Genomic DNA, 18505 nt, shown 5'->3' on the forward strand with positions numbered 1-18505 from the left:
GAAAGGGAGCCGAACAGAGTTCTGGGCCTCATCCCTCCATCAGCCAGAGCTACCCTGTCTGTAATGTGTAGGAAGGTAGGGGGCAAGTAGACATATACATAAACGTGAGTGTATCTGCCTACCTATTGTGTGTGTATCTACCTACCTATTTATCTGTGAAATCAGGGGCATATGTAAGATTTTATTTGAACTACAGAACTTGCTAAAAGAGTTATAAACATTTGCCCTGATGGATGGTTCAACACCAGGTAGATACAAGAGGGGACATGGAGGGGTGGGCGTGGTCTGCTGGTTCTTGTTGTAAGCCTTAAAGAGTAAATTATTTCTTAAAAATATATACAGAATTATTTTGAATTATTAAAATATTTCAATGCTACTTTGAGAAAAAGCACTCTAAAGATGAGGAGAAATCGTTGGAAAAAAGCTTTCTTTAGCTAAAAAAGTTTTTGAAACCCCCTTTTATAAAATGGATTTCAGTCCATTAAATCTGTACAATTTTCCTTTGGGAAGAGACCTTTGCTGTGAATCTCTCTGGGAGGATTTAGAGCACACAGCGGAGAAGGCAATGGCACCCCACTCCAGTACTCTTGCCTGGAAAATTCCATGGATGGCAGAGCCTGGTAGGCTGCAGTCCATGGGGTCGCTGAGAGTTGGACATGAATGAGCGACTTCCCTTTCACTTTTCACTTTCATGCATTGGAGAAGGAAATGGCAACCCACTCCAGTGATCTTGCCTGGAGAATTCTAGGGAAGGGGGAGCCTGGTGGGCTTCCATCTGTGGGGTGGCACAGAGTCGGACATGACTGAAGCGACTTAGCAGCAGCAGAGCACACAAACCCCTCCCCATCTAGTGGTTCCTACACCTGTGCAGAATGGGTCACCAAGCCCTTTCCCCCCACTTCTGGGCTCCACCTGCTTCTCACCTTCCTCCGGGCTTTAATGCGCTTGTAGACGTAGTCCGAGAAGGGGCTGCAGGGGATGAAGCGGCCAGCCCCCTGGGTCACGTGCAGGTTGCCATCTTCCAGCATGATCTTGCCCTGGCAGATAACCACCAGAGGAGCCCCACGCAGCTCCATGCCTTCAAAGATGTTGTACTCTGCAGCCTAGAGACGGGCGAGGGACGAAGCCTTGATTATGGGTATAGTGGGGAGAGAAAGAGAAGCACAGTTCTCCTGGGCTTGGGATCCCACCTTTAGCATCCCTAGGAACTGATTCAACAGGTAAGCTGGGAACAGCTTACAAACTGTCTGCAACCTTTCAGTAGGCAGAGACCTCGGGAGACAAATGCTTGCTAAGAGTGGGCTTCCTGGTGAAGAGAAGCTTCCAGTCTTTTGTAAGGTCCTCGCATGGAAGTAAATTCTTGTCACTGGCAGTGTTCAAAGAGAAGGTGAGTAACTGGCAGCAATGGTGTATACGCTGTCTTGTACTGGGTGGATGGGTTATACAACCCTTATGCCCCTACTAGCTCAACATTCAATAATGTGATTTGACACAATGTTTAAGCAAAGGCCACTACCACCCAAAGTGGGCTTTTCCCCTACCTTCCTCATTTATTCAGTAAGTGCAAGGCACTGTTGCAAAGTGGTTAAGGATATTAGTTTGGAGTCAAGTTATCTGAGTTTGAATCCTAGCTTCACATTTACTTGCTGCATTATTTAATCTCTCTGCATCTCTCCTTCCTTATCTAAAAAGTGGGGATAATAAGAGCACCACCTGGACAAGAGTGTTACAAAAAATCAACAAATTAAAAACATAGTGCCTGAAACATAAGTGCTTGAAAATACATTTTCCTAACAAATATTTTTATGCCCCGTTCTGTCAGGTGGTGGTGGTATGTCACGTCTGTCTCTTGCAACCCCATGGACTGTAGCCCACCAGGCTCCTCTGTCCATGCGATTCTACAGGCAAGAATACTGGAGTGGGTTACCATTTCCTTCTCCAGGGGAAACTTCCCGACCCAGGGATCAAACCCACATCTTCTGCATTGAAAGAGGATTCTTATCCACTGAGCCACAAGGGTACTAAGCTTTAACTATTATCTTTCACATGAAATTCCTCACGAGGAAGTTATCAGAGCTGTTGACTGATTTTTTTCCTGTGCTTTCTCCTTCTGGGCACCAGGTATCGTTGCACTGCTGGCCCTCCTGGAGTGAGGTATGCCCACAGGCCTGGCTTTGACCAGTGCAGGGGGAAAGCTTTCAGGGCCGCATCCCGGTCCCCAGGCTCAGCAGTCATATAGCGCAGGTAGAGAGGGTGCCTATATTGGCCCCTGCCCTGAGTGACTGTGATGGGCAGAGCCCCTCTTTGCCCACCTATTTTGCAAAGCAGAAGTGAGAAATAAACTGCTGAGCTTTTATATCCCTGGGAATTCAGGATGATTGGTTATTGCAACACATCCTCGCCCAATAACCCTGGATCACCACAAACTCACATCTCTCCTGTCCCTGTTCCCCACCCATGTTCCCCACTCTACTCCACGCCCACCCACTCAGGCCATACCGACTGGTGGTTCTTGGCAGAGACAATCTTGACAGCATCTGGATCCCAGATCACCAGGTCGCTGTCAGAGCCCACGGATATTCTTCCCTTGCGAGGATACAGATTGAAAATCTTGGCAGCATTTGTGCTTGTCACGGCCACAAACTGGTTTTCATCCATCTTCCCTGTGGCCTGTAAAAATACACACACACACAAAATGATCCTTCCAGGGCTTCTGAGTTCAGAGCAGGGTGACCACAGTTCAGTTCAGTTTAGTCCCTCAGTCGTGTCCAACTCTTTGCGACCCCAAGGACTGCAGCACGCCAGGCCTCCCTGCCCATCACCAATTCCCAGAGTTTACTCAAACTCATGTCCATTGAGTCAGTGATGCCATTCAACCATCTCATCTTCTCCTCCTGCCCTCAATCTTTCCCAGTATCAGGGTCTTTTCAAATGAGTCAGCTCTTCACATCAGGTGGCCAAAGTATTAAGAGTTTCAGCTTCAATATCAGTCCTTCCAATGATTCTGTAGCTCACTGGGTGGGCTTAGGCCCAGAAATACAAAGAGGGGCTTCAGAAGTGGTAAGCACAGAAGTCCACCCCAGCTACAGAAGAATCAGCTGTAGCTCTGGGCTGTCCGGATCACCCAGACAAAATGGACAAATGCATGGCCGCATGGCTTAGGATGGAATTTACTGCTCTGGAAGTATGCATGTTTTTTCCAGATATGTACATACATTTACTTACTTATTTATCCCTTCTAAGTCCAAAAGGGATTATAGAGATTTCAAAGTAAAAGCAAATGTAACTGTGAGCCCATATTTTAGATATTTCTATTTGCATAGGCACCCAATAAATATGGAAGAACCTTGCCCAAATGAAAACAATGGTTATCCCTGGGTTATGGAATTCTGAGTGATTTTTTTTTTAATGTGTGAACTTTTCTGTGGTTTCCAAGTGTTCTTTATTCAGCAGGTATCATGTGAGTAATTTTAAGATATGTATTACCTTTTAGCAGTTCCAGATAGTGCCAAAATAATTATATATACACATATACTCATAAATACATAAAAATGTAAGAAAAGATGAAAAAAGTTTATATGAGAAGAGACAAAAATATTTATACTTTCCCCCTTTTCAAAACAGAAAGCTTGGGTAAGGAAAGAATTTAGTTTAAAATCTAGTTTTGACCTTCCTGGGAACCAAGAGGGGGAAAAAAAAAAGGAAACTTGGATTACATGGTGTAGATGTGTATTTTATTTGGCTCTGAAATGAGTGTCTAGGATTTTTTAAATAAAACAGAGGGAAGTGATCAACTTAATAATGAGTTTTATAAAGGTCAGTTAAATCTTAGGAAGTGACTTCATTTGCATGGCTATGTTTTTTGTCAGCTTCTCTGATGTTAACAAGGAAAGTAAAACCACACCACTTTGCCAGAAGACTCTGACAATTACCTGTACACTCTGGATGACCACACAGCCCAGTGCAGGCCGTTCTTGGTGAGCAAATGACTTGAGTTTTGGTCACAGACCCCTCACCTATCATGTCAAAGGATTATAGCCAATCCTTTATTCGTACCATCAGATGAAGGATGTGTTTCTGGTTCACGTGCATGCATGCTAAGTTGCTTCAGTCATCTCTAACTCTTTGCCACCCTATGGACTGTAGCTCGCCAGGCTCCTCTGTCCATGGGATTCTCCAGGTGAGAGTACTGGAGTGGGTTGCCAGGCTGTTCTCCAGGGGATCTTCCCAACCCAGGGATCGAACCATCTCTTACGTCTCCTGCGTTGACAGGCTGATTCTTTACCACTAGCACCACCAATTCGTAGTCCTTCACAATCTAGGAGGCCTCCTGAGAACCCAGCCCTTGGGACTCATCACTCTAGAAGGGACATTCACAAACCACCTGGTTCCAGAGATACCTGGGCAGGTACGAGGCCTCATCTGCACACCCAGCGCCCCCAGGGGTGGAGAGGAGCAAGGAGCAGACACTCTGATCTGGCCTCAGCTGCCCTCCTGTGACCTCCATCCTCACCACAGCCTTGTCCCAGATGACAGACATGCGCTCCTCCACACCGTTGGTGCCCTCGGGAATGGCGGTGAAGTTGTCCTTCCCGATGGCTTTCTGGGCAGTGCTGAAGGTGCAGTGGGCACTCCCAGAGAGCTGCAGGTCTCCACTGGCCAAGGAAAGAGATCCATGTGAACTAGGAGACTAGAGGCTCCCCAGGGGCCCAGAAACAAGAGTCTAGGGTAAGGATGTGGAGTGCCGTGCATTGAGTTTGGAATCCTTCCCCTCCCTCTTGCCAACTGTGAACTTGGGTGATTTCTTTCACTCCCTGGGACTCAGTTACCCCATCTGGAAAATGAGGGGAGTGGATTAGATCACTTCTTATGTAACAGTAAAAAAGGGACCCAGACGAGTGATGGGACTTATCCATAGAGGGCAGCAGCAAACAAGTCTCCCTATAATTTTGGTTCGGTGGTCCTCATGACCAGCTGTTAAAACTAGGGAAGTGATTTGTTTCCTGGACCTCCAGTAGGCTCAATCTGTAAAACAGTGATGATAGTTCCTCACTCAGGGTGATGTTTGTTGTAAGGAACATTGAGATCACATATGTAATCTCACTCTAGTGCTTGGCAAACAATGTGTATTAACTGCTGTTACCATTACTAAAATGATTACTAGAGTATCTTTTAAAATACAATGGCAGAGAGCCCATTGTCTGTGCTCAGCACTGCAGGGGAATTCCCGATGTGCTTTTCTTACTGCAGACTCTAGTCTAGCTGATGGATGGGTGGCCCTGGTCTCCATTCCACTGGCCCTAAGACGTCTCCACGCAACACCCACTGCTTGTCATTCTGCACCAACCTGGCCAGCAAGGAGTTGATGTAGTCTGGAGTGGTCGGGTCAGGACTCAGAGGTGGGGATGTCACAAATGCAGCCGCCTTGGCCCAGTTCTTGCTCCAGTAATGGGTCCCATCTGTGCCCAGGCTGGCAGTGATGGGCTCACCAAAGACCACGTTTCCTGGAAGGGGTGGGTGAGAGGCAATGGGTTTGCATAATGTATGTGCTGCCCTGGGACTGGCTAAGATAATCATGGCCCCTACTCAGCCTTCTCAAGGCTCTGAAGTCAGGCAGGTGGGGTTCAAGCACACATTCCCAGATTTCCTAAGCCTTTGCTTTTCTATCTTCTAAATGGGAACCATTTGTATTTGGTAGAAGCCACTGTTTGCAAGATGCAGCATGCACTCCTCCTCAATGGCTCAGGCGTGTCCGACTCTTTGCGACCCCACGGACTGTAGCCCATGAGGCCCCTCTGTCCATGTGATTTTCCAGGCTAGAAAACTGGAGTGGACTGCCATTTCCTTCTCCAGGGAAACCTTTCTGACCCAGGGATTGAACCCATGTTTCCTGCATTGGCAGGCAGATTCTTTACCATGGAGCCACCTGGGAGGCCTCACAAAATGCAGCATTTCTTCTCAAATTTTGAGGTAAATTAAAATTTGAAGCAAAAGAAAAAATATATACATTAACTATAAGATTCATCCCCATTTCAGGAATGTGAAAATGTGGAATAAATCAGTCTTGGAATTGATCACATAAGACAATGTCTACTTCCCAGCCTCGTGAAAATGAAGGGTTTGGCATACACAGAGTGTCTGGCACTTGGGAGATGCTAAGGAAAAGTGATTTCTTTACGCCTCATACTCCTTTCCACTATAGAGTCCAAAGCCCCATATGTGCCCACGTCACTGGGAACTGCTAGATTCTGCTGCTGCATGGACACACTTTGGCTCCACAAAGTAAAACCCACTCCCACGGATGACAGGCCTCATGATCTTTTTTCCATCCTGTTTGTTACTCCTTAACCTATGGCAACAAGGGAATTTGCTCAAGGGCACCCAACAACCTGGGACACAGCAAAGATGAGGCTGGCTTCTAGGACCCTGTTTTTGGAATATGGGGCTGAAATGCCCCAACCAGAAGACAAGAGGAAAGATACTGGAACACATACTGACCTAAGCTGAGCTTCTTAAAGAAGGGATGGTGATACAGAAGGGAAATGCCATCTCATAGAGGGTGGGTTGGTACCAAGTGTCTTTGTGCCAGATTCTTGGGCTAAAGATGCTGGTGCAGCCCTCAGCTTCTTTAAGTTTGGTCCTCCATCTTCCACATTCAGATTCCCCACAAAATGGACATCTAAGAAAGCTCTATGGCCAAGACTACAGGTTTTGCCTTGCTTCAACTCTAATCAAATGGTTTTGGTTGCCTGTATTGGGAAGAATTCTAAATATGCTCTGGTCTCACTAGAGAGCACTCATGATTGACTTGCAATGTCTGCCACGTGCAAAGTAAGGAAGCAACAGCAATGATTTCCACAAGATATTCCTGCTCCTTGGGATGGCAGTGAGAAGGATCCACACAGGACCAATGAGAACTTCAAGGGCTCTCCAAAAATATTTACTGAACTAAAGCAACAAAGAAATGAAAAAATGAAAATCAAGCCCTCAAATACTATTTAGAGAAATAAAAACTTACATGTGGACACCTCTCCCTTTGGACTATCTTTAGACAGAAGACTAGAATAAGCAAAGATTATAATTTACAACTGTCTACCTCTCCTGGCTGAGAGATTCTGGACAAGACGGGCTTCAATTTCCTCACTAGAAAAACGGTGACAACAGATGCCAAATTCTCAGGGTCCTTCGTGAGTTCTACGTGACAATACATTTGAAGTAGTTCTCTCCGTGCAAGGTACAGCATTGGCCCTCACTAAACTGAAATTCCTAATGTTGATTCTGAGCAGGCAGGCAGACATGCTACAGAGCACTTGGGGATTAAACACACTAGGACTTAAACTCCTCTGGTCCAGAGGGAAGAATGAATCCTGCCATACTCTGTCTTCTCGCTCTGAATGCTCCTGACTTTCCCTGAGGATGACAGTTCATGACATGTTTACTGGCTTCAATCTCAGCAGCCAGTCTTTCATCACTAAAATGATGCCTTCCTTCCACCTTGGAGACCAAGCTGTACCAGGTCTCCTTGCTAGAGTCATGATCCAAAAGGCTAAGGGTGAAGAATTTTTCTACGTGAAATTTAAAATAAGACTCAGCATACAACGCTGAAACACGCTGTCATTGAAGCCCCCAGGTCATTCAAGAATGGGTCCCAGGCTGGATGTAGCCTCCAGCAGAAGGCACAAGAGGGTGAGGATGGTAGGTGGCCAGGAAGAGGGGTGGGGGTGTCCTCCATGAACTTTCCTTTTCCTTTCTCTTTTTGGCTCCATGGCAGGTGGGATCTTAGTTCCCCGACTGGGGATAGAACTGGTTCCCCCTGCACTGGAAGAACAGTAGCCCCCACTGCCAGGGGTCCCTTCTCCTTTTCCCTTTTTTTCCCTTCTTGAAGACTGGGTAAGGAGCACTGGACTGCTCTCCTGGTTCTGTCCCGATGACTCATACCCAGCGAAGCAGCCACGCTGTATCATATGGAGACACTTAGAAGCCGAGGGAGAACCAGCAGGCTTCCTGTGAGCAGAGTAAGGCAGGCGGTGCCCCCAGAGTCAGCCAGCTAGAAAGGCTGTCGGAGCAATTAGGAAGCTTCGCCTCCCAGAAGAAAAGGGTCTCCTGGGCCGGAAGGCCGGGCAGCCACACACTCCGCCATCAGTCAGCTGGGACTATTTTTATCCCCCTCAGACACTCACATGTGGAGTTTCACAGACCAGTTCTGAGTTTGGGAAATGAGTCACTCATCGTGGGTCTCCCGACCGGCACACGGCGGGCATGATCATATAGCCGGGCCTAGGAAATCCTCCCTTGCAACTAAACACAAGCCCCTACGGCCCCTAGGTCTCAGCCCACTCTGTTCACTAGTGGGCCCATTAAGGTGCCACTGAGGAGAACAACAGAGAGCAAGAAACCAAGCTTTGAAATGACGATGAACTTGAGCTTGGCACAAGGTGAGCACAGGAAGCGAAGTTAACAGCCATGGGGGAAGGAAGCAGGCGTCAGGTCTGGATGACAGAGCTTGGGGTCATGACAGCCACACCGTAGCTGGATGTCGTATGGAGACCCATTCAACACCTGCTCTGAAATAACCTGTGCTGACCTGCACGGCTCAGGGGCTGGGCACCCCTGCACTCCCTCCCCTCAACCCTGGCCAATTACACCATCTCAGGAGCAGATACCAGTTCAGAGATGAACCCACGCCCCAAGCCAAGGCAACGGCAGTCTTTCTGGGGACTTTTGCTTGAGCTGTTGGAAAAGACATTCTCCACTCCTTCATCATGCCCCCACCAACTGTGGAGGACAACAGCAGCTTTGAGCATTAATTCTCATCACTGTTCATACTGAAGATAAAGCCAAAAGAGAAGAAAGCAGAGTCCAGAAAGGCATAAGAGTGACAGAGCCATAATAGAATTTTTTAAATCCCTTGATCCAGCCACGCCTAAAACACCTTCAGCCAATAACTGTTTAAGTCCTTTGGCTGGGATTCTGACTGCTGCACTCAATATAATCCTGACTAATGTGTCCATTTATAAAGTTCAGATAATACGAACTGACAGTGAAAGATCACAGGGAGAAAAAAGATGTACCAACTCTCCAAAGGACAGATTCAAGCTGTATCATCTTGGGCAGACTACTTACCCTTCCTGTGCCTCAGTTTACTCATCTGCCAAGCAGAAGAAACCCTGAGATCCTGCCATCCACACAGGATGCAGAAAGGATCCAACGGACTAACAAGGATGATGAGCTTCCCAGAGAGCAGGGCAATGAGCCAAACAGGTACCGCTGATACAGGACAGCTGGGAGGAAGGAGTCACATGGCTCTTTCAGGGTTCTGAGATCTCTGGAGCCCAAATCACCTTTTTTCCTGGCTTGCGAGATGAGGTCGGCCGCACTCTTGCTCATGACCTTCGTGATGTAGAGAGGACAGTTGGTTTGGCTAGCAATGGTGATGGCGCGGAACACAGCCTCAGCTTCCAGCTGCAAGAAACAATCCTGGGAGTCAAAGGGAACAGGGCTGTCTCCAAGCACCACCCCCGGCCTCCACAGACTGAGAATGCAGGGCCAAACAGAGGTTATAAGTCTCGAGGACCTGGAGCTCCACAACCCTGGATCCAAACCTCAGATCTGTGGCTTCCAACTCTGTCCCTTCACTGGGCATCTCAGACCCCGCCGCTCTCCTGGGAAGTGGAGATCAGCAGGGTGTGTAAGCCGGGGATTGTTAGGTGAGAGCAGTGCCTGGCCAGAGTGGGCACTGCATCAATGGCCTCTTCTCTCCTCTTCCTGTGATTATCACAAGGGCCACACATAATGGAAGCCTTTGCTCCCCAATCTGCCCAGGACAGAATCCCTGGGCAAAACATAACCCCAACAGCAGTATGTATAAATAACCAGTGAAGGCTGCCTGTGTGCATGCTAAGTTGCTTCAGTCATGTCCAATTCTTTGCAACCCTATGGATTATAGCCTGCTGGGCTCCTCTGTCCAAGGAATTCTCTCCAGGCAAGAATACTGGAGTGGGTTGCCATGCCCTCCTCCAGGGGATCTTCCCAACCCAGGGATCAAACCCACATCTCTTACATCTCCTGCATTGGCAGCTGGGTTCTTTACCACCAGCACCACCTGGGAAGCCCCCAGTGAAGGCTGCTGCTGCTAAGTCACTTCAGTCATGTCCAACTCTGTGCGACCCCATAGACAGAAACCAGCCAGGCTCCCCTGTCCCTGGGATTCTCCAGGCAAGAACACTGGAGTGGGTTGCCATTTCCTTCTCCAATGCATGAAAGTGAAAAGTCAAAGTGAAGTCGCTTAGTCGTGTCTGACTCCTAGCGTCCTCATGGACTGCAGCCTACCAGGCTCCTCCATCCATGGGATTTTCCAGGCAAGAGTACTGGAGTGGGGTGCCATTGTCTTCTCCCCAGTGAAGGCTACTAGGTATTAAATCCTTTCCTGGATGGTCAGCAATGGGTCAGTTCTTGCAGGCATTTCTTATACTAATCATCCCCAGCCTTCTCAACTCCAAGATTTTTTTTTATTACTGATCTCCTCCAGCCCACCCTAATGTAGAAGTCATGTTTTTAAACATGTCAACCAACATAACTGACTGTAATAAGTACAAAATAATGACTCTTCCCCTGTTCTATTAACAAAGCAGGATCTTAGAGCTTGGCCTCTTCTCATGAGTTGGGTCCAAGTCCTGAGTCTGCCATTTAGAAGCTGGGTAACGTCAGGAATGTTACACAACCTCCCAAAGGCTCAGTTTCCTCGTCTGTGAAGTGGGGATAATAATAGGACCTGACATACAGAGCTATTGAGAGGACTAAAATAGTTCATCCTTGTAAGGCAATCCTGTAAGGCCCAATCCTGGAACGAGGCAAGTGTTCCCTGAAGGCTGGCTATTTGGCTGTATGGCCGATGACAGCTTCTGACCAGAGGGAGAGAGCCTGCGTTACTACCGAAAACCCGAATTAGTCCAATTCAGCCCAAATCACACATGCTGGCATTTTTCCTTTCAATCGGCAACAGCTTTTTTTTGGATAAATATGACACTCTGGTTAGCCATGCAGCCCAACACTTTAAAAAATATCAAAATAACTTGCAGATAGATGCCTAATATTTTTATAATGCAAACCAGTCACTGCCCTTGGTGGGTGCGGCTTAGCAAACAGACTCTAAGCACTTGGCTGGTCCAGCTAGCCTCCTCCAGGCTGCTTTCTGTTCCATGTGGCAAGATCAAGATCCCGGAGCCCGCAGCACAAGTGACTGTGGCCACCTTCCTGAAGCACCCCGACATCACAGGAGCTATCTCTGAGCTTTGGCTTCAGCTCTCTGAACAGCATCACTCAAGACGCTCTCCAGGTGTGCTTTGAACTCAAGAGGGGCTGCTCCTCATATGCCTAGGCCTCCTTCTTTGTGCCTATGCTGACCACTCCAGCTCCCCCATGACCACGGCCCCAGCCTTTTTGATCTCATTCACCCCCCACCCACCCCTGCCACCCTGAGCACTGCAGGGTTTTCAGCACCTTGACAACACGACTATCTTTGGAAGGTTACATCACCCTCCAGCTTCACCCACAAGGGCCTCCAGGGCTGTGGAGATCTATGGCTGAGAGGCTTTTTACTAAAAAGGAGACAGGAACAGGGAGGAAGGGTGGGATGGGGGGGTTGGAAAAACAAACCAAGGAACAAAAATAGACTTTGCTCAGAAATCCCCTGGCTGCCGCCGTAGGACTCTGTCTTGCCAGCACATCTCCTCAGTGACCAGCGTTTAAGAAAAGTTGCACAAACTGCTGATCACCCTGGCCTGCTCACACTGGGTGTTTTCCAGTCCTTCGAGCATGATGGCCAGTGGTTTCATCTTTCTTGAGCTTCTTTACATAATAGTAATAGTCAGTACTCAGACCGGGGAAAGGACATTGATCTCTGTTATATGCAATGAGTGTAACACTAGCTACAAGCAAGTATCCCGGAGAAGGGACTTGGTATGCAGGAGACAGACTTTTCAGGAACACTTTGACCAAAGCCATGATCACAAAATCACACATTATTTCAACCAACAACAAAAACAGCATTACAAACAAGGAGTTTCTAGGGTGCTGATAATGTTCTGTTTCTCCAGCTGGGTGGTAGTTGTGTGACTGCGTGTGTTCAGTTTGGGAAAATCCATTGCACCTTTAGGACAGGAATACTTTTCTCTACGTGTGCTACATTTTCTTTCTCTAAAAAGACCCTAACAGAGATGAACAATGGGAATATTGTGATTTCTGGTTGTGGTTCCTTCTCCTATCTGTCTTTAAAAATTGTTTTTAATTGAAATAAAATTGCTTTATAATGTTGTGTGCATTTCTGCTGTACAATATGAATCAGCCATAACTATATATACATCCCCTCCTTCTCCTGCCCCCATCCCACCCCTCAAGGTCATCACAGAATGCCAGGCTGGGCTCCCAGTGTTATACAGTAACTTCTCCCCAGCTATCTATTTTACACACGATGGTGTGCATACGTCGATGCTACGTTTTCCATTTGCCCCACCCTCTCCTTCCTGCCGTGTCCACAAGTTCGTTCTCTACCTCTGCGTCTCCATTCCTTCCCTGCAAATAGGTTCATCAATACCATTTTTTCTAAAACCCATATATTAATGTATGATTGATATATGATATTTGCCTTTCTCTTTTTGACTTACTTCACTCTGTATAACAGGCTCTAGATTCATCCACTCATCTAGTGAGTTCACTAGAACTCACTCAAATTCCTTCTTTTTTATGACTGAGTAATATTCCATTGTATATATGTACCATTGTATATATGTACCACTGTTTCTTTATCCATCTCCTACCTGTTGCAGGATGCCAGGCTTGGAATGATAGAACAGGAAAGGGTTCACTTCACTGACACAGAGGGCCTGGAATTCCCTCCAGGTGCCAGGCTGGTCTCTGAAAGCCAATGTGCTCTCAGGCATAGTAGCCAGTTCCCAGCTCTGGGCCTGTGCCAGCCACTGAAGTTGCTGACAGCCCAGACATGTCCAATCAGCCACTAGTAACCATTCACTCATTCTTCAGCTCTTAAGCAGTGATGCTAATCAGCACGCATCTTACATGTGGGAAACGTGTACCTGGATGTCCTTGTCACCATATGCAAATCAATAGATACCATGCCTATGAAAAACCCACTCAGCCCACTATCAATATGGCTGATATTGTGCAGGACCTAAAATAGAACATGGAGTAAAAGAAGAAGTGGAAACGTCTCTGGGCTTCACAATGATTAAGAATGGATCTAAACATTTACCGCTATTTAAATATAATCCTACTGAGGTACTGTGGAGTGCCCTCTGACTTGGATTCTCTTTAGAGAGGTCAGGGGTCAGAAATAAGTACTTTCCTTCCATTCCTTTCTAATTTTCTCAGGGGCCTTGAGTTGGGTCAGTCAGACATGGTCTTTGGAAGAAACATCCCAGGTCTGTCTGGCCTTTACAGAGTCCCAGCACCTTTCAAAGAGTTTGTTCACACACCTTATGTATGTGTGCTGAGGGAGGGGCTAGATGCAAACATTATAATATAAAATTGGCAACAGGACACTTAAATGGCTAACAAGGTCCTACCATACAGCACAGGGAACTCTACTCAGTGTTGCGTGGCAGCACGGACTGGGGGCAGTTTGGGGCAGAATGGATACACATATATGTATGGCTGAGTCCCTTTGCTGTCCACCTGATACTATCACAATGTTGTTCATCAGCTATACTCCAATATAAAATAAAGTTTTAAAAAATTAAAATAAAATGGGCAGCAGGCCATAAACCAGGCTGCTGTGATAACAGGAGTCTCCTGGAAGATACTGCTAATAAAAAAAGAAAAACAAAAAGAGCCTCCATTGCTCCTACTTCTCTCTCTACCTCCCCAACCAACCCCCCACCCCACCCCCATGCTCCTGAAAATTACCTCCTCTGGTCTGCTCAGTACATGGCCTTCTGGGCCAGTTATCCCCATTTCCAACATCCGGGTTTGCTCCTAGAATGAGAAAAGAATAGAGAACAATTTTTATATGAGCTCAACTGAGGCCTGAAACAGTATGAAACAATACGAAAAGGCAAAAAGATAGGACATTGAAAGATGAACTTCCCAGGTCAGTAGGTGCCCAATATGCTACTGGAGATCAGTGGAAAAATAACTCCAGAAAGAATAAAGAGATGGAGCCAAAGCAAAAACAATACCCAGTTGTGAATGTGACTGGTGATGGAAGTAAAGTCCGATGCTGTAAAGAGCAATATTGCATAGGAACCTAAAATGTTAGGTCCATAGGTCAAGGAAATTTGGAAGTGGTCAAACAGGAGAGGGCAAGAGTGAACATCAACATTTTAGGAATCAGGGAACTAAAATGGACTGAAATGGGTGAATTTAACTCAGATGACCATTATATCTACTACTGTGGGCAAGAATCCCTGAGAAGAAATGGAGTAGCCATCATAGTCAACAGAAGAGTCTGAAAGGCAGTATTTGGATGCAATCTCAAAAACGACAGAATGATCTCTGTTCATTCCCAAGGCAAACCATTCAATACCACAGCAATTCAAGACTATGCCCCAACCAGTAATGCTGAAGAAGCTGAAGTTGAACTGTTCTATGAAAACCTACAAGACCTTCTGGAACTAACATCCAAAAAAGATGCCTTTTCATTATAGGGGATTGGAATGCAAAACTAGGAAGTCAAGAATAACAGGCAAATTTAGCCTTGGATTACAGAATGAAGCAGGGCAAAGGCTAACAGAGTTCAGCCAAGAGAACACACTGGTCATAGCACACACCCTCTTCCAACAACACAAGAGGAGACTCTACACATGGACATTACCAGATGGTCAATACTGAAATCAGATTGATTATATTCTTTGCAGCCAAAGATGGAGAAGCTCTATACAGTCAGCAAAAACAAGACTGGGAGCTGACTGTGGCTCAGATCATGAATTCCTTATGGCCAAATTCAGACTTAAATTGTAGAAAGTAGGGAAAACCACTAGACCATTCAGGTATGACTTAATCAAATCCCTTATGATTATACAGTGGAAGTCAGAAATAGATTCAAGGGATTAGATCTGATAGAGTGCCTGATGAACTATGGACAGAGGTTTGTGACATTGTATAGGTGGCAGTGATCAAGACCATCCCCAAGAAAAAAGAAATGCAAAAAGGCAAAATGGTTGTCTGAGGAGGCCTATATAAGCATTTGTGAAAAGAAGAGAAGCAAAAGGCAAAGGAGAAAAGGAAAGATAAACCCATTTTAATGCAGAGTTCCAAAGAATAGCAAGGAGAGGTAAAAAAGCCTTCCTCAGGGATCAATGCAAAAAAAATAGAGGAAAACAATAGAATGGGAAAGACTAGAGGTCTCTTCAAGAAAATCAGAGATACCAAGGGAACATTTCGGAGAAGGCAATGGCACCCCACTCCAGTACTCTTGCCTGGAAACTCCCATGGATGGAGGAGCCTGGTGGGCTGCAGTCCATGGAGTCGCTAAGAGTCGGACACGACTGTGCGACTTCGCTTTCACTTTTCACTTTCATGCACTGGAGAAGGAAATGGTAACCCACTCCAGTGTTCTTGCCTGGAGAATCCCAGGGACGGGGAAGCCTGGTGGTCTGCCGTCTGTGGGGTCACACAGAGTCGGACACGACTGACGACGATGTGTGAGGGAACATTTCATGCAAATATGGGTGCAATAAAGGACAGAAATGGTATGGACCTAACAGAAGCAGAAGATATTAAGAAGAGGTGGCAAGAAAACATGGAAGAACTGTACAAAAAAGATCTTCATGACCCAGATAACCACGATGATGTGATTACTCACCTAGAACCAGACATCCTAGAATGAGAAGTCAAGTGGGCCTTAGGAAGCATCACTACGAACAAAGCTAGCGGAGGTGATGTAATTCCAGTTGAGCTGTTTCAAATCCTGAAAGATGATGCTGTGAAAGTGCTGCACTCAATAAGCCAGCATATTTGAAAAACTCAGCAATGGCCACAGGACTGGAAAAGGTCAGTTTTCATTCCAATCCCAAAGAAAGGCAATGCCAAAGAATGCTCAAACTACCACACAGCTGCACTCATCTCACACGCTAGCAAAGTAATGCCCAAAATTCTCCCAGTCAGGCTTCAACAGTATGTGAACCATGAACTTCCAGATGTTCAAGCTGGGTTTAGAAAAGGCAGAGGAACCAGAGATCAAACTGCTGACATCTGTTGGAAAATCGAAAACACAAGACAGTTCCAGAAAAACATCTATTTCTGCTTTATTGACTATGTCAACGCCTTTGACTGTGTGGATCACAATAAACTGTGGAAAAATTTTAAGAGAGATGGGGATACCAGACCACTTGACCTGCCTTTTGAGAAATCTGTATGCAGGTCAGGAAGCAACAGTTAGAACTGGACATGAAACAACAGACAGATTCCAAATAGGAAAAGGAGTACGTCAAGGCTGTATATCATCACCCTGCTTATTTAACTTATATGTAGAGTACATCAGGAGAAATGATGGACTGGATAAAGCACAAGCTGGAATCAAGATTGCTGGGAGAAATAGCAATAACCTCAGATATGCAGATGACACCACCCTTACGGCAGGAAGCGAATAACTAAAGAGCCTCTTGATGAGAGTGAAAGAGAGGAGAGAAAACATTGGCTTAAAGCTCAACATTCAGAAAATTAAGATCGTGGCATCTGGTCCCATCATTTCATGGCAAATAGATGGGGAAACAATGGAAACAGTGACAGACTTTATTTTGGGGGGCTCCAAAATCACTGCAGATGGTGACTGAAATTAAAACATGCTTACTCCTTGGAAGAAAAGCTATGAGCAACCTAGATAGCATATTAAAAAACAGAGACATTACTTTGCCAACAAAGGTCCATCTAGTCAAAGCTGTGGTTTTTCCAGTAGTCATGTATGGATGTGAGAGTTGAACTATAAAGAAAGCTGAGTGCTTAAGAATTGATGCCTTTGAACTGTAGTGTTGGAGAAGATTCTTGAGAGTCCTTTGGCCTGCAAGGAATTCAAACCAGTCCAACCTAAAGGAAATCAGTCCTAAATATTCACTGGCAGGACTGATGCTAAAGCTGAAACTCTTAATACTTTGGCCACTTGATGGGAAGAATTGACTCACTGGAAAAGACCCTGATGCTGGGAAAGATTGAAGACAAGAGGCATGACATGAAAAAAGGGGATGACAGAGGATGAGACGGTTGGATGGCATCACCGACTCAATGGACATGAGGTTGAGCAAGCTCTGGGAGCTGGTGATGGACAAGGAAGCCTGGTGCGCTGCAGTCCATGGGGTCGCAAAGAGCTGGACACAACTGAGCGACTGAACTGAACTGAGGCTTGAAAAAGTGATGCTGGAATAGTCTAATCTAAAGATGGTCCACCCACTGCCTGCATCAGAATCTCCTGAGTTGCTTTTGTAAAAGTGCAGATGTCTGCTCTACCCAGGTCTCCCAAATCAGAATATATGAGTTAGAATCTAGGATTCTGCATTTTAATAAGCCCCTCAGACTCTCATGCTTTAAATGGATGGTTACAATAAACAGATTCAGCATTTAACCAGACAAAATAATGCCTCTAAATACAGTATTACCTGACTTAGCCTTTTGGTCAAATTCTATTTAACTAGGTTGTGGATCTCTCTAGCCCTTGTCACTGATGGCTAAATTCCTCAGACTTGGCTGGCTTTCTGGAAGAAGCAGGTGGCTAGGTTAATTGGAGCTGGCACCAGTCCTCAGCAGCAGAGCTGCATTTTTGCAGACATTCATGCTTAAGCACTGAGGCCAGTTCCTAGGAAACTCGTGCTGGTGACACAGGCGATAAAGGAAGGAGTGAGCTGAACGAGGCTGTGTCTCATCCAGAAACTATGAGATGCTTAGAAAGGAAGGGATTCCTTCTCCCTGGAAAAAAACACTTTCTATTTTTTTATGTTTTTATTCACTTAAATATTTTTGGGAGTTGGAGGAAGGAAGGTGCATTTACTATAGGCAGCCACGAGAAGTAAAATGGTCACGGCTTCCAGCTCTACAGAATTTGACAAAAGGTCAGAGGCTGACACTGCCAGCAGAGCACCTCCACTTTTCATTCTTCCCCTCCCATCAAAGCTTGGACTGAACGCAATTTCTTCTTCCCAACTCTGGTGGGTTTTGACTCTGAACTGCTTCGTGAAGCCACACAAGGGATGAGATGTTCAACTAAGGATCTTCTGTCTCATGCAACATTCTCACTCCTACCTTGTCCAAAAGTGTTAGGACAATGCACGGGATGAAACGTGCTCAAGCAATGGTCTCTGAGCACTCCCATAACCAAGCCAATTTTCCCAGGATACACTTGACCGAGTTCTACTTGGACCTCCCCAATCAGGATCTCTGGAGCTCAGAGAATCCCAGAGATCATTCTTTAAGCTCCATAGCTGATTCTAGAGCACTGTTCTCATTGGGATGACCTATTCCCAAAACCATGGGGTCCCTACAACCGGATGGTTAAGAATAGCCT

The 18505-nt window shown here is 46.1% G+C and overlaps 1 protein-coding gene across 4 annotated transcripts in view; it reads right to left on the minus strand.

Moving 5' to 3' along the window:
• The window catches only part of DPYSL3 (dihydropyrimidinase like 3), a 117441-nt gene that overhangs the window by 7269 nt on the left and 91667 nt on the right, over nt 1-18505 (minus strand). For all 4 annotated transcript variants that reach the window (XM_015096117.3, XM_060415894.1, XM_027970374.2 and 1 more), the window contains exons 7-12: nt 13921-13989; nt 9342-9462; nt 5348-5504; nt 4514-4655; nt 2500-2670; nt 924-1103 (exon numbers count right to left, since the gene is read on the minus strand). In XM_015096117.3, the coding sequence (XP_014951603.2) occupies nt 924-1103; nt 2500-2670; nt 4514-4655; nt 5348-5504; nt 9342-9462; nt 13921-13989 (840 nt within the window). The remainder of the gene's footprint in view (nt 1-923; nt 1104-2499; nt 2671-4513; nt 4656-5347; nt 5505-9341; nt 9463-13920; nt 13990-18505) is intronic.

The sequence above is a fragment of the Ovis aries genome, chromosome 5, assembly GCF_016772045.2.
Source record: "Ovis aries strain OAR_USU_Benz2616 breed Rambouillet chromosome 5, ARS-UI_Ramb_v3.0, whole genome shotgun sequence".
NCBI lineage: Eukaryota > Metazoa > Chordata > Mammalia > Artiodactyla > Bovidae > Ovis > Ovis aries.